Consider the following 24,425-nt stretch of genomic DNA (forward strand, 5'->3'; position numbering starts at 1 on the left):
CCTCTGAGAAGTGACAGGAGGTCTGGACAATCTTGGTTTTTCAAACTCTGGAAGTCAGGGGTATCCTTGGCCAGGGACAGGAAAAAAAAACCCCAAACTTGCATTGCTATGGGTGGAGCCGGTTTTCTGAGAAGTCACAATCACGGCTGTGGCTTCTCTCAATACTTGGAGCGGTGTTTCACGTATATTTATCTAATATATATATATTCGAGTTGGCCGTTCTTCCCGTTCAAATGATTTCTCATTTTAAATAGAATTACTCAACAAAACTGAGTAGTCATTTAAAAGCCTTTCCCGCTCTTCTATGAAAGGCTGCTTGTGTTCTCTTTGATCGGTCGCGATCTGTTCTTTTTTAAAGTGACGAATCTCTGATGGAACAGACAATGGCATGTGACCACACGGAGATAATAATTGGGTTTTATGCTTCTGTCACAGGGCGGCACACCTGAAGATAGCTCACTATGTCACTGCTCGATTTTTTTCTTCCCCGACCTTTCACTTTTCCATCTTCTTCTTTAGCGGCCTTTTGAAAAATCCAATCTGCAGAAGAAATAAGAACTATAACTCAGAATCGGGGAGCCAGGCACGAGATGTAGGACTCGTAGTTCATCAGCGTGGACAAGCAGCGTGACTTCGCAGAAAGCGGGAGTGTGATTTCTAGACTGTGAGCCCCGTCGTTGGGCAGGGATTGTCTCTATTTCCGAATTGCGCTTTCCAAGCGCTTAGTACAGTGCTCTGCTCACAGTAAGTTCTCAGTAAGTACAACCGAATGAACGAGTTGGGAGACCTAAATTCTAACCCCTGCCCGGCCACTTGCCTGTTACCTGTTGCCTTGGGCGAGTCGTTTTAACTTCTCTGTGCCTTGGTTTTTTCATCTGGAAAATGGGGGCTAAATATCTGTGGAACAGGGGCTGTGTCTAATTGAATGCTATTGGATCTACTCCAGCGCTTAACATGTAATAATGAAAATAAAAATAATAATATTTGTTAAGCATTTACTATGTGCCCAGCACTGCATTAAGCCCCATGAGGTACAGGGACGGTGTCCAACTGCCTTGTATCTATCCCAGTGTAGATACAAGAAAAGCAGGTTGGACAGAGTCCCTGTCCCGTAGGGGCTTAAAAAGTCTAATAATTACAGCCGAATAATAATTGTGGTATTTGTTAAGCGCTTACCAAGTGCCAGGCACTGTACTGAGCGTTGAGGTGGATACAAGCAAATCAGGTTGGACACAGTCACTGTCCCACCTGGGGCTCACAGTCTCAATCCCCATTTTACAGATGAGGGAACCGAGGCTCAGAGAAGTGAAGTGACTTGCCCAAGGTCACAGAGCGCACAAATGGTGGAGCCAGGATTAGAACTCACGACCTTCTGACTTCCAGGCTCGTGCTCAATCCACTACGCCAGGTTGCTTCTCTAAGGGTGTGGGGAAGCAGGTGTTGGATGCCTATGTTGGAGATGAGGAAACTGAGGCACAGAGGAGCTAAATGACTTGCCCAAGGTCACCCGGCAGACCAGTGGTGGCGCTGGAATTAGAACATAGTAATAACTGCTTAGCAAATACCATAATCAATCGATCACTGGTATTGAGTAAGCCCGTTGTGGGCAGGGATTGTCTCTATCGCTGTATTGTACTTTCCAAGCACTTAGTACAGTGCTCTGCGCACAGTAAGTGCTCAATAAATATGATTGAATGAATGAATTGGCGCTTACTATGTGCAGAGCACTGCACTGTTTGGGAGAGTACGACAAATGATCATTATTATTGTTCATCGTTCAAACAAACGAGAGAGGTCACCTGGGATGAACTGTTTGAAAACTATGAAGAAGGTGCCATGGGTCGACTTTATTTTCCATCGGGGAAAATTTCTAGGAAGTCTCTTGTTCCAGGACAGCGATCCTCTCGCTGAAGGCCGCTGGGGTCTTTGAGGACTCACACCCTCTACATTAGCAGCTCGTTATGAGCTGGGCACTTGTCCACTAATTCTGTTGTAGTATACTCTCCCGAGTGCTCAGTACAGTGCTCTGCACATAGCAAGTGCTCAAAAACTCATAATGGGCGGGGAATGTGTCAGTTATATTGCTGTACTCTACTCAGCGTGGCTTAGTGGAAAGAGCACGGGGTTGGGAGTCAGAGGCGGTGAGTTCTAATCCCAGCTTGTCTGCTTTCTGATTTTGGGCAAGTCACTTAACTTCTCTGTGCCTCAGTGTCCTCGTCTGTAAAATGGGGATGAAGACTTGTGTGCCCCATGTGGGGTGATCTGATTACTTTGTATCTACCCCAACACTCAGAAGAGCGCTTGGCACATAGTAAATGCTTAACGAACGCCATCGTTATCATTATTACTCTCCCAAGTGCTTATTACAGTGCCGTGCCCGCGGTAAGCACTTAATAAATACGTTTGACCGACTGACTGACAATAAATACGATTGATTGATTAATCCTGTTCAGAAAAACTTTAGGCAAGGCATTGACATACCTTTTGGGCTGAAAGAGTTCATGCATTCTTCGCGGTGGAAAGCTTCCTCCCAAGGAGGGAGGCAGATCACCCAAAAGCGTTTAGTAAAGGGCTCATCACACAGCACCCGCTCAATAAATACCCTTGATGGATTGACTGAGGGGTAACAGAAAGCCCAGAATATCTACGCCTTTCTTACATTTGGTAACGAAGCTGCTCCTTCCAGACATGAGCTGAACATTTTTGCCTTTGTCAAACTCAATTTTATTTTAAATTTGGCAGGTGGTCAGAGATACTTCTCCAGGAAGCCAAGGCACTCTATCTCTGGCCACCAGACACATTAAAAATAAAAGGGGAGTTAAACGATTCCCAAGTCACCATTACATTAATATGACCTAAACATAATTCACTGAGGTTGAAGGGTAAACCCAAGATCGAATGCTGTCAACTCATCCACTTCCTAAGCAGGAAAATGGTTAGTTGAGTTTGTAGAGTCCTTAATTCCTCCCCTCTAATCCTCACCTTCACGAGATACTACTGCTTGTCTTTCTTTTTTTTTAAAAGATATCTGTTAAGCACTTAGTATGTTCCAGGCACTGTACTAAGCACTGGGATACAGACAAGCGGATCAGATTGGACACAGCTCATGCCCCATATGGGGTTCTCAGTCTCCATCCCCATTTTCCAGATGAGGGAACTGAGGCCCAGAGAAGTGAAGTGTTTTCCCCAAGGTCACACAGCAGACAAGTGGCAGAGCCAAAATTAGAACCCCTGACCTTCTGACTCCTAGACCCATGCTCTATCCACTAGGCCGTGCCGCTTTTTCCCGCATAAAACCTGTTCCTGCGCTTTCTTGCCACAGACCCCTCACCCAAATCTGTTTCTCTTTCTCCTTTCGCTATTTTAAGTCGGTGTCTCAGTGCTCAGGCTGAAGGCGGCTCCTTATTTCCTCCCTATCCCTTCCCTTGGAGAGGTGTCAATTATCACCAGCCACCAAAGGTGTGGGTCTGTGTGAACTCAAGTACACACCGAGCTGTGCTGTATTTAACACAGACCCAGTAAACCAGGATTTGTGTTCCACAGTGTGGCAGAGATCAGAATTACAGCAAAACTGGGGTTTCTTTGCAAAAGATGTTCCCATCTGAACCGGTTCTGGATTCCATGAGAAAAAATAATTTACTGGCAAGGGTGAAACAGTGAAAAAGTCTGTTTCCTCCTCTCTGCTGGTGGAAAAGCCACTTCGTTTACTCTAATTAAATGCAAATTCAAAAAAAACCAACCTCACATCCATCCTAAAATGGGAAATATGCATCAAAGGAGATACAAAGGAGTCAAAAAGCAAAAAAAAACAAAAAGAAAAACCAGCGCTAAGGGGTGGATAATAAAGGCTGATGCCACTTCACCCCGTATCCCAGTTTTGTCGATAAACTGTCGGAGAAATGCGTTTGATGTTCAGGCTTCTCCTTGGCTCTTCCAATCAACCAAATAATCAATCAATTAATGGCATTTATCGAGCATTTACTGCGGGCACAGCACTGTATTAAGAGCTTAGGAGAATACAATGTAACGGAGTTTCAACGGACACATTCCCTGCCCACAAGGAGCTCACAGTGTAGAGGGGGGATTAATATTAATATTAATGTGGTAATTATTCTGGCTGCCATCCTGGCACCAGGGTTGTTTCAAGCCAGTTGTGTTTTCCTCTCACCATTCCCCGACTTTAATCATATTTAGCTTAGTACTGTTTTGGTTGTCGTTTGCATTACATGGGAAACTTACTGCAGTGATGATCTGAAAAACAGTTGCAATTACCCAGTAGGGAACATAGGGTAACAGCAGTCTTCGACCAGTTACTACAACAATAGGCATTAGCCACATTGCTATTTTCCCCGCAACTTCAACTTGCATGTTATTCTAACCAAGGAAGACTATTCTAAAGGCAAGTAAAAGGGTCAAGACAGTTAGAGCAGTGGAAAGAGAGGGCCGGGAGCTAGACGATCTGGGTGATTTCAATCCCGGCTCCACCACTTGCCTCCGGCGTGACTTTGGGCAAGCCACTTAACCTCTCTGAGCCTCAGTTTTTCCTCACTGGCCAAATGCTGATTAAATAATAATAACGTTGGTAGTTGTTAAGCGCTTACTATGTGCAGAGCACCGTTCTAAGCGCCGGTTGAGCTGGCATCTGCAGATAATAATAATAATGTTGGTATTTGTTAAGCCCTTACTATGTGCAGAGCACTGTTCTAAGCGCCGGGGTAGATACAGGGGAATCAGGTCGTCCCACGTGAGGCTCACGGTTAATCCCCATTTTACGGATGAGGCAACCGAGGCCCAGAGAAGGTAAGTGACTCGCCCACAGTCACACAGCTAAGTGGCAGAGCCGGGAATTGAACCCGTGACCCATGACTCCCAAGCCCGGGCTCTTTCCACTGAGCCACGCTGCTTCTCTACCTAGGTAGAGGTAGACTGTGAGCCTTATATGTCTGAATTGACTGAACTGCATCTACTTCAGCACAGTGCTTGGGTTATAGTAGGTGCTTAATAATAATAATAATAATAATATGGTATTTGCTAAGTACTTAAGCATGTGCCAGGCACTTTACTAAGCACTGGGGTGGATACAAGCAGAAAGGATTGGACACAGTCCGTGTCCCACGTGGGGCTCGCAGTCTCAATCTCCTTTTTGCAGATGAGATATGTGAGGTCCAGAGAAGTGAAGTGACTTGCCCAAAGTCACACGGGTGACAAGTAGCTGAACCGGGATTAGAACCCATGACCGTCTGACTCCGAGGCCTGTGCTCTATCCACTATACCATGCTGCTTCTCTACATGCTGCTTCGCTTAGCAAATTCCACGATTATCATTCTGCAGTAAAATTGCTTTAAGCATACATACCTTTAGTTTCAGATGTATCATGCTCAGTTTAGGCGTATCCCGCATATTTCTGATCGGCACACACTTGCGTGAATCTCACAGCTACAGGCTCCAACCCGTGCCCCATAATCTTTTGGGTTTACAGTTATGCCAACCACGGGGACTTTCAAACCCAAACTTCACAGTCAGAGAGGGAAACCTGTAGTTTGCTTTTGGACTTCTGTACTCCTCCTCTTAATAATAATAATTATTATTATGATATTTGTTAAGTGGTTTAATACGTACCAGGCACTGTACTAAGCTCTGGGGTGGATACCAAGCAAACCGGGTTGGACCCAGTGCCTGTCCCATATGGGGTTCACGGTCTCCATCCCCATTTTACAGATGAGGGAACTAAGGCCCGGAGAAGTGAAGTGACAAGCCCAAGGTCACACAGAAGACAAGTGGAGGAGTCGGCATTAGAACTCATGACTCCTAGGCCCATTTCTATCCACTACGGCTAGGTTGCTGGCTTAGTTCCCCTCCATCACTAAGACGGCAGACGATGAGCTCCCCTCGAGATCGTAAGCTTGTTATGGACGGGAAAAGTGTCTTTTTACTGTTGTATTGTTCTCTTCCAAGCCCTCAGTGCGGTGTGCTGCACACAGTAGCGCTCAATAAATACGACTGAATGAATGAACTAAGGAAGTGCATCACAGAGCGGGTGAGGAGATGCCACAAGGACGGGAACTGTGTCCAACTTGGTGATCTTGGATATACTCCAGCACTTTGTATGGTGTCTGGCCCACAGTGAGCACTTGACAAGTACCGTTAAAAAAAATCAACAACCAAATACATCTGTAAGCCAAAGAAGCTTCCAGCGTTCTGTTACCTAGTAAGAATAATAATAATGTTGCTATTCGTTAAGCGCTTACTATGTGCGGAGCACTGTTCTAAGCGCTGGGGCAGATACAGGGTCATCAGGCTGTCCCACGTGAGGCTTACAGTTAATCCCCATTTTACAGATGAGGGAACTGAGGCATAGAGAAGTGTAGTGACTCGCCCACAGTCACACAGCTGACAAGTGGCAGAGCTGAGATTCGAACCCATGACCTCTGACTCCCAAGCCCGGATTCTTTTCACTGGCCCACGCTGCTTCTCTAGCCCCGAGTTTGTTCCACGAAAGTAGGGACAGGATGGGGATGAGAAGCAGCATGGCATAATGGTTAGAGCCCGGGCCTGGGAGTCAGAAGGACCTGGGTTCCAATCTCTGCTCTGTCACTTGTCTGCTGTGTGACCTTGGGCAAGTCACTTCACTTCTCCGGGCCTCAGTTCCCTCATCTGTAAAATGGGGATTTAGACTGTGAGCCCCACATGGGACAGAGATCGTGTCCGAACCGATTTACCGTATCCATCCCAGTGCTTGGTATAGTGCCTGGCACATAGTAAGCGCTTAAGAAATACCACAGTTATTATTATTATTCTTATCTCTCTTCCTGTGGTAATTCCCTGAAATCAGAATTGTTCTACCAGATTGCTATTGATGCCTGTTTACTTTTTTTCCTGTTTCCTGTTTATTTTTGATGTCTGTCTCCCCGCCTCTAGACTGTGAGCCCATTGTGGGCAGGGATTGTCTCCCTTTGTTGCTGAATTGTACTTTCCAAGCGTTTAGTACAGTGCTCTGCCACGGTAAGTACTCAATAAATACGAATGTAGGAATGAACGAATGAATGCCCCAAAGACTTACCTTCCACAGGGCTAATATAAGAAGCATTAATAGCAAGAATCCCGCAAATGCGCTCAAAAGGATGACCCAGAGTGGCACTCTTCCTGGGGGAAGATCTCTGGAAATTTGAAGAGTAATCTGGAAATGATGAAGCAGACAATTCAAGTCAATAAACGCCAACTGGAGACTTCGGTGGCAGGTGTCAGACGCGGAGATGACAAATGCGCATCGTACCCGTCAGAACTGTACGAGGATGTACAGCAGGACTTGGATTAGGCTTTCTTTTCTTTCTGCACTTCCACCATGGGAAGTAGCCAGGGCTTTCAGAAGGAGATAATTTAAAAATAACATTTGGGAAACAAATAGGAATACAATACATTCGGTCAGTTTCCGACAACGGGTAAATGAACGGACTGTAAAGTACGGACAGAATTCAGGCGCCTCTGCTCGTGGAATGATTCGATTTCTTTCAGATTCTTTCCTCTAAAATTAAGGCACATACTTTGGGGTTTAAAAAACAAACAAACACCAGAGGCTTAATTATTGGGTTTTCTTTTTTGAATGGGGTTATAATTGCATTTGCATTTCACAAGTTTCAAAAGTTTTGCGTTTTATTTTAACTTTGATGATTCACACAGGATAATGAGGTCTGAATGGCCAGTGTTTCTTTGGGATGCTTATTCCTCTCAAGAGTTGGCAAGTGATACGACCGGCCACATGAAGACACAACAGCAAAGCTCTCTGTTGAGACCCCCAGCAAGATTGAGGCAAATTTACTTAATGGAGGGTTCTGGACTCCAGCATTAATTCTAACTTAATAATATTCAAATGCTGGTCTGGGGGTGAGAGTTCTACATCGGAGTGAGAAGAATGATGACTTTCATAGAAGAGGTGTGCAAAAATCGAGTGTGAATGTCTGTGACCAAGAAAAATTCAGACTCAGAGAATGAGAAGAGAAATCCCCCAGAAAAAAAAGATGCATTAAATAATGACCAAACTTTCCCGTTCTCATTCCATTTCAAAATTCATGCTGATTCTATTGGTAGGTAATAAAGATATTGATGATTCATCCACGCGAATGTGCTAAAGAGGAAAAAACCAACGGGGTCAAAATTTGGATAGATTTGTAATTCAACACAAACCTATTTAAGCAGGAATGTTTAAAGAAAAAATTACGGTGAAAATAATATCACTTTTTTGGAGGGGGGGGAGGTTAGCCCTCAAAAAGGTTACATCAGGTTAAATCAGCAAAATCGTTCCCTATTGATTAGTGTATGTGCAAGAAAATATGATAGCTGGTATTTAGTGATTTAATAATAATAATAATAATGATAACAATAATAATGGTATTTGTTAAGCGCTTACCATGAGTCAGGTACTATTCTGAGTCCTGGGTAGACACAAGCTAGTCAGGTTGGACACAGCCCCTGTCCCACATGGGGTTCACAGTCTTAGTTTCCATTTTACAGATGAGATAACTGAGGCACAGAGAAGTGAAGCGATTGTCCGAGGTCATACAGCAGACAAATGGCAGAGCCAGGATTAGCACCCAGGTCCTTTTGGCTCCCGGGCCTGTGATGAGCTAGACCACGCTGATATTCAGCAGAACAACTTACAACTTCACACAGTGACCTGCTGTCATTTTCGTTCAGTTGATTTTATCCCTTCCCCTTGGAGATAAGCGATTGTGTCTCATCTCTTCATCCGATTTTCACTTCCCACTGTGACACCAATAATAATAATAAGGATAATGATGATGATGATGATGGTATTTGTTAAGCATTTACTATGTGCCAAGAACTGTTCTAAGCACTGGAGTAGATACAAGGTCATCAGGTTGTCCCATGTGGGGCTCCCGGTCTTAATGAGGTAACTGAGGCACAGAGAGGTTAAGTGACTTCCCAAAGTCACACAGCTGGTAAGTGGCGGAGTGGGGATTAGAACCCATGACCTCTGACTCCCAAGCCCGGGCTGTTGTCACTAGGCCACGCAATTCTGCCCATCGTGCTTGGGAACCAGCCTTCTCGAAGGATACAGGTAGAGAGGGTTGCCGATACACAAGGTTTGGTTTTATAGCGGTATTTGTTAAGCGCTTACTTGGTGCCAAGCACTTGTACTAAGTCCTGGGGTAGATCTGAGACAATCGCTTGAATTCCTACCCTTCAAATAATTTAGTACTCAGTCTACTCCCCCTCCTCTTATTCTCCCTGCCTTATTCTCGGGAGGCTCCCCTAGCTGTAATTTATTTTAGTGTCTGCCTTCCCTGGTGGTCTGTAGACCACTTGAGAATAGATATGGCGTCCACCAAGTCTACCGGTAGAAGCAGTGTAGCCTAGTGCATGGGTTCGAATCCCGGCTCTGCCGCTTGTCAGCTGCGTGACTGTGGGCAAGTCACTTAACTTCCCTGCGCCTCAGTTACCTCATCTGTAAAATGGGGATGAAGACTGTGAGCCCCACCTGGGACAACCTGATTCCCTTGTGTCTACCCCAGCGCTTAGAACAGTGCTCTGCACATAGTAAGCGCTTAACAAATACCAACATTATTGTTATTATTAGTGGAAAGAACCCAGGCCTCGGAGTCGGAAAGACCTGGGTTCTATCCTTACTCCACCACTTGTCTGCTGGGTGAGCTTGGGCAAGTGACTTTACTTCTCTGGGCCTCAGTTATCTCATCTGCAAAATGAAGACTAAGATTGTGAACCCCATGTGGGACAGAGACTGTGTCCAACCGGTTAATTTTCCATCTGCCTCAGTTCTTAGTACGGTGCTTGGCACAAATCCTGAATCGTACTTTCCAGTGTTCCGCACACAGTAAGCGCTCAATGAATAGGATTGAATGAATGAATAATCCTGGCTCCGCCACTTGATGCTGGGTGACTTTGGGCAAGTCACTTCACTTCTCTGTGCCTCAGTTGCCGCATCTGTAAAATGGGGATGGAGACTGTGAGCCCCACGTGGGACAGGGGCTGTGTCCGACTCGATTTGCTTGTCTCCTCCACAGAACTTAGCACAGTGCCTGGCACCTAGTAAGCACTTAACAAATACCGTTATTCGGAGAAGCAGCGTGGCTTAGTGGAAAGAACCCAGGCTTGAGCGTCAGAGGACATGGGTTCTAATCCCGGCTCCGCCACTTGTCAGCTGTGTGACTTTGGGCAAGTCACTTGACTTCTCTGGGCCTCAGATGGCTCATGTGTAAAATGGGGATGAAGCCTGTGAGCCCTCGGTGGGACACCCTGATGACCTTGTATCTACCCCAGCAATCAGAACAGTGCTTTGCACATAGTAAGCGCTTAACAAATGCCATTATCATTATAATTTTAATTATGCATTTAACATATATCATTTATCATCATCATTAGTATTGCCGTACTCTCCCAAGAACTTAGTACAGTGCTCTGCCCAGAGTAAGCGCTCACTAAATACCCTAGACTGAAGGGTTGATTGGTCGGGCCTCAGATGGCTCATCTGTAAAATGGAGATGAAGCCCGTGAGCCCTCCGTGGGACACCCTGATGACCTTGTATCTACCCCAGCACTTAGAATAGTGCTTTGCACGTAGTAAGTGCTTAACAAATGCCATTATTATGATTATTTTAATTATGCATTTAACATATATCATTTATCATCATCATTAGTATTGCCGAACTCTCCCAAGGCCTTAGTACAGTGCTCTGCCCAGAGTAAGCGCTCACTAAATACCCTAGACTGAAGAGTTGATCGGTTGGATGTAGTCAGGGAACTCTCACATAGGTCTTCTCAGACATCGGAGAGCAAACTGTCCATCTCCAGCCTCGTGACTGGATTCTAAGCCACACTGACCATTTTGGCTGCCCTTCCCTAAAGTGGCAGACATGATGTCATCCTTCAATCCTTAACTCGGGGACAGCTCGCTCAGATTTTGGGATTTTGGCTTCCTGCCTGAAAAAAGCTGGCAGAACTTTTTGATATCCTTCTTACTGGAAAAAAAGCAACTACAGTGAAGCGGCAGAGAAGCAGCTTGGCCTAGCGGATGGAGCAGGGGCCTGGGAGTCAGAAGGACCTGAGTTCTAATCCCAAATAATAGTAGTAATAATTGTGGTATCTGTTAAGCCCTCAGTATGTGCCAGGCACAGTCCTAGGCACTAGGGTGGAGACAAGCAAATCAGATGGGACACAGTTCCTGTCCCATATGGGGCTCACGGTCTCAATTCCTGTTTTACAGATGAGGTAAGTGAAGCCCAAAGAAGTGAGGAGATTTGCCCAAGGTCACACAGCAGACAAGTGGCGGAGCCGGGATCGGAACCCATGACCTTCTGACACTCAGGTCCGGGCTCTAGCCACTACTCCGTGCTGCATCTCACTACGCCATGCCACTTGGCTGCTGTGTGATCTTGGGCAAGTCACTTCACTTCTCGGGGCCTTAGTTACCTCATCTGGAAAATGGGGATTGAAACCATGAGCCCTGTATAGGAAAGGGATGGTGTCCAACCCGATTTGCTTGTAACCACCTTAGTGCTTAGTACAGTGCCTGGCACCCGGTAAGCACTTAACAAATACCATAATTACTATTATTATTACTCCTCCTCCTCCTCCCCTCCCCTTCTGATACCTTCATCCTTCCCGCTGGATAACTAAACTTGGCAGGGGACGCATCTAGCAACTCTGTCTGCCGTATTTTCCCACATTTTTCAGTCCAGTGCTCTGAGCACAGTAAGCGCTCAATAAATACCAACGATTTACTGACTGCCCCAGAGAATGAAGCAAAGTGAGAAAAACTTCATCTTGGACATTTAGAGAAGCGACATGGCCTAATAAAAAGAGAATGGGCCTGGGAGTCAGAGGACCTGGGTTCTAATCCTGGCTCTACCACTTGTCTGCTGGGAGACCTTGTCAGGTCACTTCACTTCTCTGTGCCTCAGTTTCTGCATCTACCAAAAATGGGGATTAAATCCTACTCCTTCTTACTTTGTGATCCCTGTGTGGGACAGAGACTATGTCTGATCTGATTATTTTATGTTGACCCCAGCACTTAGTACAGTGCTTGGTATATAGTAACCGCTTAACAAGTATCATTACTATCATTATTATTAGTGAGATTTGAAAATGTCTTCTGGCAGTTTACCAGTTCAGCCTGACCCTCACTACTGCAGAAAATGGGAAATGTGCATATTTTTCTCCCAAAAAACCTAGTAATTCATCTAGCAAGGAAGGTGAACAGAGGTGTGGGTGGAGAGGAAGTGTAGCATTTCCTGTTCTTAACTTCTGCCTCTGAGTTGTCAGGCATCACAGACCTGAAGAGCCAGGGTGTTTAGACTGGATGGGCCATATGGATGTCTTGGCAACTCCTTTTTTAGCCTCAGCCCTTGCCATCCCTTCACAGCTGAATTTATCTTTATTTTAAAGTAGTGGAGACACTCACTATCCCAGGGACAAGAACACAAGACTGGAACTCAAGCGACCTGGGTTCTAACCCCAGTTCCGCCACTTCGCTGGGCCTCAGTTTCCTAATCTGTAAAGTAGGAAATCCATCACCTTTTCTCCCTTGGCAGGGTCTGTGTCTGACCCGATTATCTTGTATCGACCCCAGCGGTTAGCACATAGTAAGCACCTAACAAATACCATCGTAGAGAAGCGGAGTGGCTCAGTGGAAAGAGCACAGGCTTGGGAGTCAGAGGTCATGGGTTCGAATCCCGGCTCTGCCGTTTGTCAGCTGGGTGACTGTGGGCAAGTCACTTCACTTCTGTGTGCCTCAGTTCCCTCATCTGTAAAATGGGGACTAAGACTGTGAGCCTCATGTGGGACAACCTGATTACTCTGTGTCTACCCCAGCGCTTAGAACAGTGCTCTGCACAGAGTAAGCGTTTAACAAATACCAACATTATTATTATTATTATTATTATCATCATCATCATCATTAGGCCAAGTTATTTGGAGAGAAACCAATGGAGATTTCAGAATCAGAGCTGTCCTTACCTCTCTTTTCTGATTCCCACGGCTTAAAACCAGTGATGAGTGTTTGCTTTGAAGTTCTGCCTTTATAGTCAGATTCAAACTGGAGACGCTGGCCTAGAAGGGAAAAAAAAATACTGAGTTGATCCTCTCAGATCGAGTTATAGTTGAGGTTTCCCAGCTTCAATAGCATCAGGGTGCCATGCAAGAGAGACAGATCTGCTTCGGCTTCCTCTTTGTCCCATACGGTGCCCGGCAAATAGCAAGTGCTCTAACAGATACCGCAATCATTATTAATGTTATTGTTATGAGACACAAGCAACGCCATCTTGAATCAGAACAATGGTCCATCGATTTGGCTCGAGCCTTGGAACTACTTGCCGCTTCATATCCTCCAGACCACAGTTCTCCCCATCTTCAAGACCCTTCTGAAAGCCCTTCTCCTTCAGGAAGCCTACCCTGACTCACTTTTCTTCTCCCTAGGTCACAGACTCCCTTCTCTCACCTCAGCACTTTGACACCCCCTTAGCACTTTTTCACTCATGAACACTGACCGTAATGTTGCAAACGTCAACTTTTGTTCTCCAAAGTTTCTTAGAGAAGCAGCGTTCCTCAGAGGAAAGAGCCCGGGCTTGGGAATCAGAGGACGTGGGTTCTAATCCCACTTCCGCCACTTGTCTGATGTGTGAACTTGGGCAAGACACTTCACGTCTCTGTGCCTCAGTTCCCTCATCTGTATAACGGGGATTAAGACTGTGAGCCTCACGTGGGACAACCTGATTACCTTGTATCTATCCCAGTGCTTAGAACAGTGCTTGGCACATAGTAAGTGCTTAACAAATACCATAATTATTATTATTATTACTACTTGTTAACTAGTGCTGTGAGCTCCTCATGTGTCTGTTTACTGTACTCTCCTAAATGCTCTTAGAACAGTGCTTTGCACACAGTAAAAGCTCAATAAATACGGTTGAATGAATGAGTGCATATTTCATGTTTATCTCTCCAGTCAGACCGTCAGCTCTTGGTGGGCGAGGATCATAACTTCTTACCTCTTTCCATACTCTCCCATTCCCTCAGTACAGTCCCACACGCAACAACCGCTCATAAATTCAATAAATACTGCTGCTTGCTCGACTGTGTCACTGTGTCACAGTGTTTGCTAGAACTGATGCCAGTAACTTTCCCAGCACCTTCCTCCTCGTTCCCAACCCGGTCGTTCCTTCCCAAGGGAGGGAACACAACTGGGAAAAAAAGGACCTGAAAAAGAGACAGCGTGGCCCAGTGAAAAGAGCGCAGACTGAGGAGGCAGAAGCCTCATGTTCCGGTCCCAGCTCTGCCACTGGCTGCTATGTGACCTTGGGCAAGTCACTTCATTATTCTGTACTTCAGTTTCCTCATTCGTAAAATGGGGACATGATACTTTGCTCTCCCTTAGACCGCGAGGCTGTGTAGGCAGGAACTGCGTCCAATCCCATTATCTTGTATTTGAGCTTGGCACATATGAAGCCCTTCACAAATACCATCACTAACAAGGAAATCAAAAGGATTTGGAAATGATTTCCAAATGAGTTATCTTTTAAAGGAAACAAGCCCCCAGAGGAGCTCTTTGAAGGCTTGTTTTGTTTTGTTGTCTGTCTCCCCCTTCTAGACTGTGAACCCGTTGCTGGGTAGGGATTGTCTCTATCTGTTGCCCAATTGTACTTTCCAAGCGCTCAGTCCAGTGTGCTCTGCACACAGTAAGCGCTCAATAAATACGATTGAATGAATGAACGGAACACTGGGCTAGAGCAGCTTTCTTCAATTCTGGAAGAAACTAAGCAACGGCAACAGGACGATTCTGTGCCTGTAATGCCATCTGGAGAAACAGACTTGCATTTAAACTGGCAGTAGCATTTTAAAGATAAAATCCCAGAGACGGAAATCAAATCTGGCCTTTGCGTTCAATCTTTTAATTAAGGCACAGAGAGGGGTGGGATCATGTGTAATAACTGTGGCATTTGTTAAGCATTTACTCTGTGCCAGGCACTGTTCTAAGCGCTGTTCTAAGATGTAGTCCCCATCCACATGGGGCTCACAGCCTGCTAACTCTATTGTGTTTCTGAGCGCTCAGTACAGTGCTCTGCACACAGCAAGAGCTCAATACCATTGACTAATAGGGGGGAGTCACTTACTTTAATGAAAGTCGGTTTCCACAGGCGGAGGGAAATGTTCACTTGGCTTACATCGGAAGGAGCCAGGTGACACTCGATGTCCGCATAAGTGCATTTATCACAGTTCTGTAACAGAGACATGGATCAGATCTCTCCTTCTCCTTCCGCCTCCCGCTCCCGACAACTGTGAAAAAAGGTGGGTCAGGTTCGGATCTAGGCCTTTTAAACTAGTTCATAACAGGTGACGGAGAGTCACTTACCAAAATGGCACCTCGCTTGAGTTCCTGAGGTTTTGATACCTGGACTGTTTTCCCCACGTTAAAGCCGTATGGATCTTTGAGGTGTTCCGGCCCACAGCGTGCATTCTGGCAAAGGAAACGGACGGTTCCCTTAGGTTAGCAAGCTGGCAGGATCCAAAGCAAAGCAAGGGGTCGTTTTTCTAACAGTGTGGTGAAAAGTAAACTGAGACCGGAGAGATCGCTGGGCAAATCAGGAAAGAAGATTTGTTCGCCTCTCAGAAGTTGATGTGAAAAGAGAAAGAGCATGGCTAGGTGGAAAGAGCAAAAGCTTGGGAGCAAGAGGACCTGGGTTCTAATATTGGCTCTCCCACTTGCCTGCTGTGTGACCGTAGGCAAGTCACTTAACGTCTCTGAGCCTCAGTTTCCTCGGCTGTAAAAGAGAGAATCAGTATCGGTTCTCACTCTTATTTAGACTGTGAGCCCCATGTGGGCAGGGATTGATTATTTTGCATCTAGTCAAGGGTCTAGTACAGACCTTGGCATATAATAAGTGCTTAACAAATATCACAATCATCATTATTATTACTACTGTTGTTGTGTTATTGCTGGAGCCTTCACTGAGTGTTTGCTTGCTTTATAAGCCTCGTCAAAATCAATTCACATTTTAAGAACAAAAATAGTAATAATAATAATGTGTGCTGTTGAGTCATCTCTGACCCATAGCGACACCATGGACACATCTCTTCCAGAAGGCCCCACCTCCACCCGCAATCATTCTGGTAGTGGATCCAGAGAGTTTTCTTGGTAAAAATCTGGAAGTGGTTGACCATCGCTTCCTTCTGCGCAATAAACCTGAATCTCCGCCCTCGACTCTGTCCCGTTCTGCTGCTGCCCAGCACAGGTCAGTTTTGATTTGTTAGCAGATGGCCTGCCACTGGCTAGCCACTGACCAAGCTGGGAATGGATTGGATATGCCTCTGTTTCACTCTTCCCTCCCATAGTCGAGACTGGTGTAGATACAAGATAATCAGGTCCCACATGGGGCTCAAAATCTAACTAGAGTTATTGAATCCTCATTCTGCAGGTGAGGGAACTGAGGCACAAAGAAGTGAAGGGACTTGCCCAAGTTCTCATAGCAGACAAGTGGTGGAGCTGGGATTAGAATCCAAGTCCTCTGACTCCCAGGCCTGAACTCTTTCCAATAGGCTATTCATTCATTCAATAGTATTTATTGAGCGCTTGCTGTGCAGAGCACTGGACTAAGCGCTTGGAACGAACAAGTCGGCAACAGATAGAGACGGTCCCTGCCGTATGACGGGCTTATGTTCTAATCGGGGGAGACTGGCAGACGAGAACGATAGCGATAAATAGAGTCGAGGGGAAGAACGTCTCGTAAAAACAATGGCACCTAAGTAGAATCGAGGCGATGTACATCTCGTTAACAAAATAAATAGGGTGATGAAAATATATACAGTCGAGCGGACGAGTACGGTGCCGAGGGGAGAGGAAGGGAGAGGGGGAGGAGCAGAGGGAAATGGGGGGAAAAGAGGTTTAGCTGCGGAGAGGTGAAGGGGGGCGGTAGAGGGAGTAGAGGGAGAAGGGGAGCTCAGTGTGGGAAGGCCTCTCGGAGGAGGTGAGTTTTAAGTAGGGTTTCGAAGAGGGGAAGAGAATCAGTTTGGCGGAGGTGAGGAGGGAGGGCGTTCCGGGACCGCGGGAGGACGCGGCCCGGGGGTCGACGGCGGGACGGGCGAGACCGAGGGACGGCGAGGGGGTGGGCGGCGGAGGAGCGGAGCGTGAGGGGTGGGCGGTAGAAAGAGAGAAGGGAGGAGAGGTAGGAAGGGGCGAGGTGACGGAGAGCCTCGAAGCCTAGAGTGAGGAGTTTTTGTTTGGAGCGGAGGTCGACAGGCAACCACTGGAGGTGTTTAAGAAGGGGAGTGACAGGCCCAGATCGTTTCTGCAGGAAACAGCTACAATGCTTCTCCATGTAGTCTAGTGGAAGGAGATACCATGCAGTGAACTTTTGCTCCTCCTTTTAGTCCTCTCTCATTCCTTCATTCAATTGTATTTATTAAGCGCTTACTGCTGCAGAGCACTATACTAAGCGCTTGAGAGAGTAGGACAATAAATAGACGCATTCCCGGCCCACAGAGAGCTTACAGTCTAAAGGATGAGCTTTGTACCAACTTGACCAAAATGTCGCCAGGCATTTTCTCTCATAGGTTGGCCAAGCCTAATAGCAGCCAACGGCTCCAAGCTTCAGAATTGATTACGATACCGCAAGGTCACATGGCATCCAAGATAACAGGCAGATCAAACCAGCAATTTGGAAGCAAGAGGCTGCGTGAAGCCCACGGTTTACCTCAGAAGACGTCCAACCTATCAGATAGAGCACTGGGCTCCCGCTGAAAGTCAAGTTGGGAAATGAAACGGTCAGCTTCAGTTCTGGCACTGGGAGATGTTCTCCTTTTTTAATCTGTAAGAAATGAAAAGCAGATGATAACCTTCCCTAATAATGATAATAATGGTGGTATTCGCCCGAGGTCACCCAGCAGACAAATGATGGAGCTGGGAGTAGAAACCAAGTCTCCTGAATCCCAGGCCCGGGCTTTTTCTATTAGGCCACGCTTCTTCTCGACGAGACCTAATGGGAAGAGCCACCTTGCAGTGAAATGTTTCTCTTTCTTTTAGTCCTCTTTCCTTCATTCATTCTTTCATTCAATCGCATTTATTGAGCACTTTCTATGTGCCAGGCACTGTATTAAGTGCTGGGATCGATCCAAGCAAATCAGGTTGGACCCAGTCCCCGTCCCACATGGGGCTCATAGTCTTAATCCTCATTTGATAGGTGAGGTAACTGAGGCCCAGAGACGTGAAGGGAGGCATGTGAATGCACTGAGTTGGGAAGAGATGTGTGGAGAAAAGAGAGCTCTTCTCCTCTCCCTGTAACCCCCCCGAATCTGCAGGAGCGATCCAGGTCAAGCTTAGTCCCACCCTCTGGGAGTTGGATACCTTTTCAGGGTGCTCTAGTGCACTGCTCCTCCCCGGGAAGACTAAACAAAAAAGATGGGTTCAGTATGTGCTAAACAATGGGATTTGTACGTGGGTGGCTGGGCAGGATGATGACGTTTCAGGGATCCACCAAACTCATGGAAGGGTCAGTCGTAGCCTTAGCGATGGAGCTGAGAGCCTAACTTTCTTCACTTCCACCAACTGTACAATCAGTCACTTGTATTTATTGAGTGCTTACTGTGTGCAGAGCACTGTATTAAGCGCTTGGGTGAGTACAATATGATAGAGTGGGTAGACACATAATAATAATAATAATAATGATGATGGTGGTATTTGTTAAGCGTTTACTAAGTGCCAAGCATTGTTCTAAGCCCTGGGATAGATACAAGATTATCAGGTTGTCCCACTTGGGGCTCACAGTCTTGATCCCCATTTTACAGATGAGGTAATTGAGGCACAGAGAAGTGAAGTGACTGGCCCAAAGTCACACAGTGGACAAGTGGCGGAGTCGGGATAAGAACCCATGACCTCTGACTCCCAAGCCCCTGCTCTTTCCACTAAACCATGCTGCTTCTCACATCTGCTCCCCACAGTGAGTTCACAGTCCAGAGCTCACGGCTACACAAGTGCTTTCAGCCTAGATTTGGGTTTTCTTTGTTTTCTGTGCAAATTTCTAAAGGGGAAAAAGAGGATAAAGATTTATCACTTTACCAAGTTACTTTCAGACTAAGTTGAGCTTTTCTCTTTTTAGTGTGAAAATTTCTAAAGGAATGAGAGAGGAAAGGGGTCAAGTGCTATTTTACCACTCTACTGCCCTAAAGTCTTTGATGAATTGTATTTTCCAAGCGCTTAGTACAGTGCTCTGCACACAGTAAGCGCTCAATAAATATGATTGAATGAACGAATGAATTTATTTTATTACTGGTTTTGCTCCTATTACTTCTACTACTAAAATCTATCGTATTTGTTAAGCACTTACTATGTGCTAAGCCCTGTACTAAGCTTTGGAGTGAATACAAGCAAATCGGGTTGCTCACAGGAAAATCAGGTTGAACGCAGTCCCTGTCCCACAAGGGGCTCACAGTCTCAATCCCCATTTTACAGATGAGAGAAGTGAGGCAGACTCAGTTTATAAGCAACATGAGGGCTAGGGATTATGTCTACCCACTCTATTGTGCTTTCCCAAGCACTTAGTACAGTGCTCAGCACAGAGTGAGCGCTCAACGAATACTATTGATCGATGAAAAATGAGCGAGAGTGACAGCAATCTTACCAGGTAGAAAACATTCAGTTCGTTCCCAATACTCTCAGTAGAGTTAATCACGGATGGAACGGTCTCATTGGCTGTGATTGAAATGTGGTATTCACTTGCAGAGCTACGAAAATATTGATTAGAAAACAAAAATAGAACAAATTAGATTAACCTCCACAACACCTGCAATCGCCAGTGTAAGTTCTATCCTAGCCAATTATCTGGTTAATTTAGGTCTAATCTGGTTTCAGTGTTCAAATATGACTATTTAAGGTTAAACACTTTTTTTGGAGGGGGGGCGGTGGTTGGAGGAAGCCAATGGGAATAGCCTAATATTTCCAGATACAGGAAACTCCAGTTGGAAGGTGATTTTAGGTGGGAAAGGGGATGGTGGGGAGGCAGTGGGAATAGCCTATATTTTCCAGATACATCCAACTCCATTTGGAAGGTGATTTCAGGTGGGAAAGCAGTTGTGGCGGGTGGGGGGGGGGTGAGTGGGAATAGCCTAAATTTTCCAGATACAGCCAACTTCAGTTGGAAGGTGATTTCAGGTGGGAATGGGGACGGGATGAGGCAATGGGAATAGCCTAAATTTTCCAAATCCAGCTAACTCCAGTTGGAAGGTGATTTCAAGTGATAGAGCCCATGGGCAGGAAAGCAGCCTAGTGGATAGAGCACGGACCTGTGCCCGTACCCCTCTGGGCTACGCTGGAAAGACCACCAGGCCCACATGGGGAGTCCAGAAAAGCGGAGGGTGATGAAAGGATTCAGAGAAGATCATGGATTCTGCCCGCAAGGCAAATTTCTGATGCGTGAGCATGCTTCCGTGGTGACAGCTCCGCCATTAGACTATAGCTCGTTGTAGGCTGGGGACGTGTCTGCTCGTTCTGTTGGATTGTTCTCTCCCCAGCGCTTACTGCAGCGCTCTGCATATAGTGAGCGCTCAATAAATACCATTGAATGAATGAATGAATGAGCAAATTGAATGAATGACTGGCCTAGGGAATGGAGCACGGGGCTGGGAGTCAGAAGGTCATGGGTTCTAATCCTGGCTCCACCACTTGTCTGCTGTGTGACCTTGGGCAACTCACTTTACTTCTCCGTTTCAGTTCCCTCACCTGTAAAATGAGGAATAGGAGTGTGAGCCCTATATGGGACAGAGCCTGGGACCAACCCCATTATCTTGTATCTACCCCAGTGCTTAGAACAGTGCCTGGCACATAGTAAGCGCTTAACAAATGCCATTATTATTATTATTATTATTATTATTGTTCTGTCCCGAATTGTGACAGGATACTCCACAGGTGTTCTTTATAAACTAACTGTCCTAGAGGGAGGCAAGAATTCTGGCTCAGCAAGTGGGGGCTGGGTGGGTAGGAGCCCACGGTTTAGGGCACTTAGAAATATACAAGTGGCCTACTCACCCACTGGAGGCTGCCCAAGGAATAGTGCCGGGGAATTCTGGTAAATTCCTGCCAATCCAGGGGCATGAAGCCCTCAGGGGAGAGGTGAACTACACCATCCCCTGAAGGTTGGCAGGAGTTTCAGGTGGGAACTCATCCAGAACAAATAATCTGGGACACTTAACGAGATCTACAGGAGCAGAAGCACTGGCTAATGCAGCATTTTTTCAAAACTGGGATTTGTTAAGCGCTTACTATGTGCCAGGCACCATACTAAGCTCCGGGGTAGAGACAAGTTAATTAGGTTAGGCAGAGTCCCTGTCCCATTAGGGCCTCAAAGTAGGAGGGAGAATAGGTATTGAAGCCCGTTTTCCAGATGAGGAAACTGAGGTACAGAGAAACAGACTGACACCCACACAACAGACAAGTGACAGAGCCGGGATTAGGACTCAGATCCTCTGACTCCCAGGCCTGCGTACTCTCTGCTAGGGAATGCTGCTTCCCTAAGGCAAGGAAGAGGGTCCGGGGCTTTTCTGGCCAATTCAACAGCCCCCGGAACCTGAGGACGTTTGAGGAACTTCTGACAAACTCTGCATTGCAAACGATTGACGGGAAATGGAACTCGTACCTTGAGAATTGCAGTCCAGCTTCATATTTTATGGGAATGGAAATGTTCGCCTCGTTATCAGACAGGGCCTCAGGAGGTTCTTCGCTGTCACTAGAACAACGATAATCACTTTGGTCATCGTTCAGCTACGTTCTCACTCTACTTCATTCTCATCTATCTCGCCGTCAACCTCTCGCCCACATCCTACCTCTGGCCGGAAACGCCTCCCATCAGACAAAAAATTGCTCTCCCCCAACTTCAAAGTCTTACTGAAGGCCCATCTCCTCCAAGAAGCCTTCCCTGACTAAGCCCGCCTCTCCTCCCTCTCCCTCCTGTGCTGCTCTTACTTGCTCCTTCATTCATCCTCCTCCCATCCCCACAGCACATATGTGTAATTTATTTATATATTCATATTAATGTCTATCTCTCCCTCTAGACTGTAATCTTGTTGTGGGCAGGGAGTGTGTGTGTGCTTCTTGTTGTTTTGTACTCGCCCAAGGGCTCGGCACAGTGCTTTGCACACAGCGCTCAATAAATACAATTGAAGTACAGCAAATGCTGTGTGCTGAAGACCAAATTCAGCTACAGGCAGAGAGGGCACAGTCCCTGTTCCACAGGGGGCTCGCAGTCCCCACGAGGGAGGGAGAACCGTGGTCTTGGTCCCACCCTCGTCGTGGATGTTTTAAGTGCGGGCTCTGCACATAGTAAGCGCTCAATAAATACTACTGAATGAATGGTCTAGAAAAGCAGCATGGCTCAGTGGGTACAGCCCAGGCCAAGAGTCAGAAGGACCTGGGTTCTAATCCCGCACTGCCACTCGTCTGCTGTGAAGAAGCCACTTCACTTCTCTGGGCCTCAGTTCCTTCATCTGGAAAATGAGGATTAAGACCGGGAGCCCCATGTGGGAAAGGGACTGTTTCCTACCTGATTTGCTTGTATTCACCCCAGTGCTTAGTATAGTGCCCGGCACATAGTAAGTGCTTAATGAATACCACAGTTATTATTATCACTATTTTATCCCCATTTTAAAGACGAAGAAACTGAGGCCCAGTGGGGTTAAATGACTTGCCCAAGGTCACCAACAGTTGGGAAGGGGTAGGTGGGTGAGAAGAGGGGAAGGAGCAAATAATCAGGGCAGGGCCACAAGGACCATGGAGAGAAGCCCCTACCTATGACACTGGCTTTTATCTCTGTGCCTCAGTTCCCTCATCTGTAAAATGGGGATTAAGACAGCGAGCCCCACGTGGGACAACCTGATTACCTCGTATCTATCCCAGCGCTTAGAACAGTGCTTGGCACACAGTAAGCTTTTAACAAATACCATCATTATTATTATCTATTCAGGAGCAACTAGCAAATTGTTTACGCCTTTCTGATTGGGTTCACTGTATTCCCACTTTTTTCTCTGTATCCCCCCTTATTCAAATCTGGGCAATTATATTTCTATCGTCCACCGTTTCCCTCCCCCAGTTTTGTAAAGAAAAGAATCAATTGTACTCACTAACCTTGTTACATTTATGTGAATGGTCACATTTTCCATGAGAGACGATATATTGAATTGAAACAATATTTGGAAAGATATCTACACATGAAAAAAAGGGTTCTTTTTCAGTAATAAAGCAGGAGAAAGAAACTGCTACGTTTTATTAAAGAATGCCATTTGCATCTCTACAATTATTTCAACTCAAAATTGGGAGAGAGGCCAGGAGCCATGAGTTTATCTGGAAAAAATGTGTAAATCCACCAGATTAAAGTTGTATTTAAAATGCTAGTTTGGAAACAATTTCCTGGAGAGTGTCGATACAGTTATATTAATTTGTAATTGAAGGATTATTTTTCCCCACATAAAACAATAACAGAACAAGCAGTTCTTTGTCATTCATTCATAATTCTGAATTTCACTTTAATTGATTTTGAATAACGAAGTGTTGAAGGCAACAACATTTTTCATCCCGAGATTTCCAGGAGAGGCTGGAACCAGTGTGAAATTGAAATGGTTAAATAAATAAAAAGGAAAAGGATTTTAGTTTGGAACACACAACCTCGGAGGTTATTCACTCAGAATAAAATAGATTTGAATTAAAATGAAAATCACGGTAATGATTAAGTATCATTTGAAGGTTATTTCAGTTAACGGTCAGTATCACCGGTCACACAAAAGCAATGGAAAATCTGTGAATCTTTATTGTCTGGGCTGGACGTACTCAGGGGGCACTGGGGCGTTTAGCTCCTCGAAGGCAGGGAGTGCGTCTACTGTTCTCGGCCAAGCGTTTAGTACAGTGCTCTGCACACAGTAAGTGCTCAATAAATACCACTCATCGATCGATTGCCTGGCCGGGCTTGGGGTAGCACTGCGAAGAGCTAATGTCAAATGTTCAAAAATCACTAAAAAATACACAAAAGGGAATGAGTAAGAAAAATCCATTTATATCAGGGCTTGTATTGCTTTTTTTAACTGCAATTTTTAAGTGCTTATTATGCAGCAGGCACTGTTCTAAGCACTGGGGTAGATAATAATCATCATAATGTTGCTATCTGTTAAGCGCTTGCTATGTGCAGAGCACTGTTCTAAGCGCTGGGTTCGATACAGGGTAATCAGGTTGTCCTACGTGAGGTTCACAGTTAATTCCCATTTTACAGATGAGGGAACTGAAGCACAGAGAAGTGAAGTGACTCGCCCACAGTCACACAGCTGACAAGTGGCAGATCCGGGCTTCGAATCCATGACCTCTGACTCCCAAGCCCGGGCTCTTTCCACTGAGCCACGCTGCTTCTCTAGATACAAAGTAATCGGGC

The 24,425-nt window shown here is 45.9% G+C and overlaps 1 protein-coding gene across 1 annotated transcript in view; it reads right to left on the reverse strand.

Moving 5' to 3' along the window:
• Window positions 1-483: 483 nt before the first annotated feature.
• Window positions 484-24,425, reverse strand: part of ITGA1 (integrin subunit alpha 1) — a 178,147-nt gene continuing 154,205 nt past the window's right edge. Inside the window, exons 21-29 of the mRNA XM_029075626.1 lie at window positions 23,135-23,211; window positions 21,651-21,740; window positions 19,641-19,743; window positions 17,718-17,831; window positions 15,380-15,484; window positions 15,141-15,245; window positions 12,991-13,083; window positions 7,061-7,177; window positions 484-540 (exon numbers count right to left, since the gene is read on the reverse strand). Of these exons, the coding sequence (XP_028931459.1) occupies window positions 496-540; window positions 7,061-7,177; window positions 12,991-13,083; window positions 15,141-15,245; window positions 15,380-15,484; window positions 17,718-17,831; window positions 19,641-19,743; window positions 21,651-21,740; window positions 23,135-23,211 (849 nt within the window). The 3' untranslated portion in view covers window positions 484-495. The remainder of the gene's footprint in view (window positions 541-7,060; window positions 7,178-12,990; window positions 13,084-15,140; window positions 15,246-15,379; window positions 15,485-17,717; window positions 17,832-19,640; window positions 19,744-21,650; window positions 21,741-23,134; window positions 23,212-24,425) is intronic.

Source organism: Ornithorhynchus anatinus, chromosome 1 (assembly GCF_004115215.2).
Source record: "Ornithorhynchus anatinus isolate Pmale09 chromosome 1, mOrnAna1.pri.v4, whole genome shotgun sequence".
NCBI lineage: Eukaryota > Metazoa > Chordata > Mammalia > Monotremata > Ornithorhynchidae > Ornithorhynchus > Ornithorhynchus anatinus.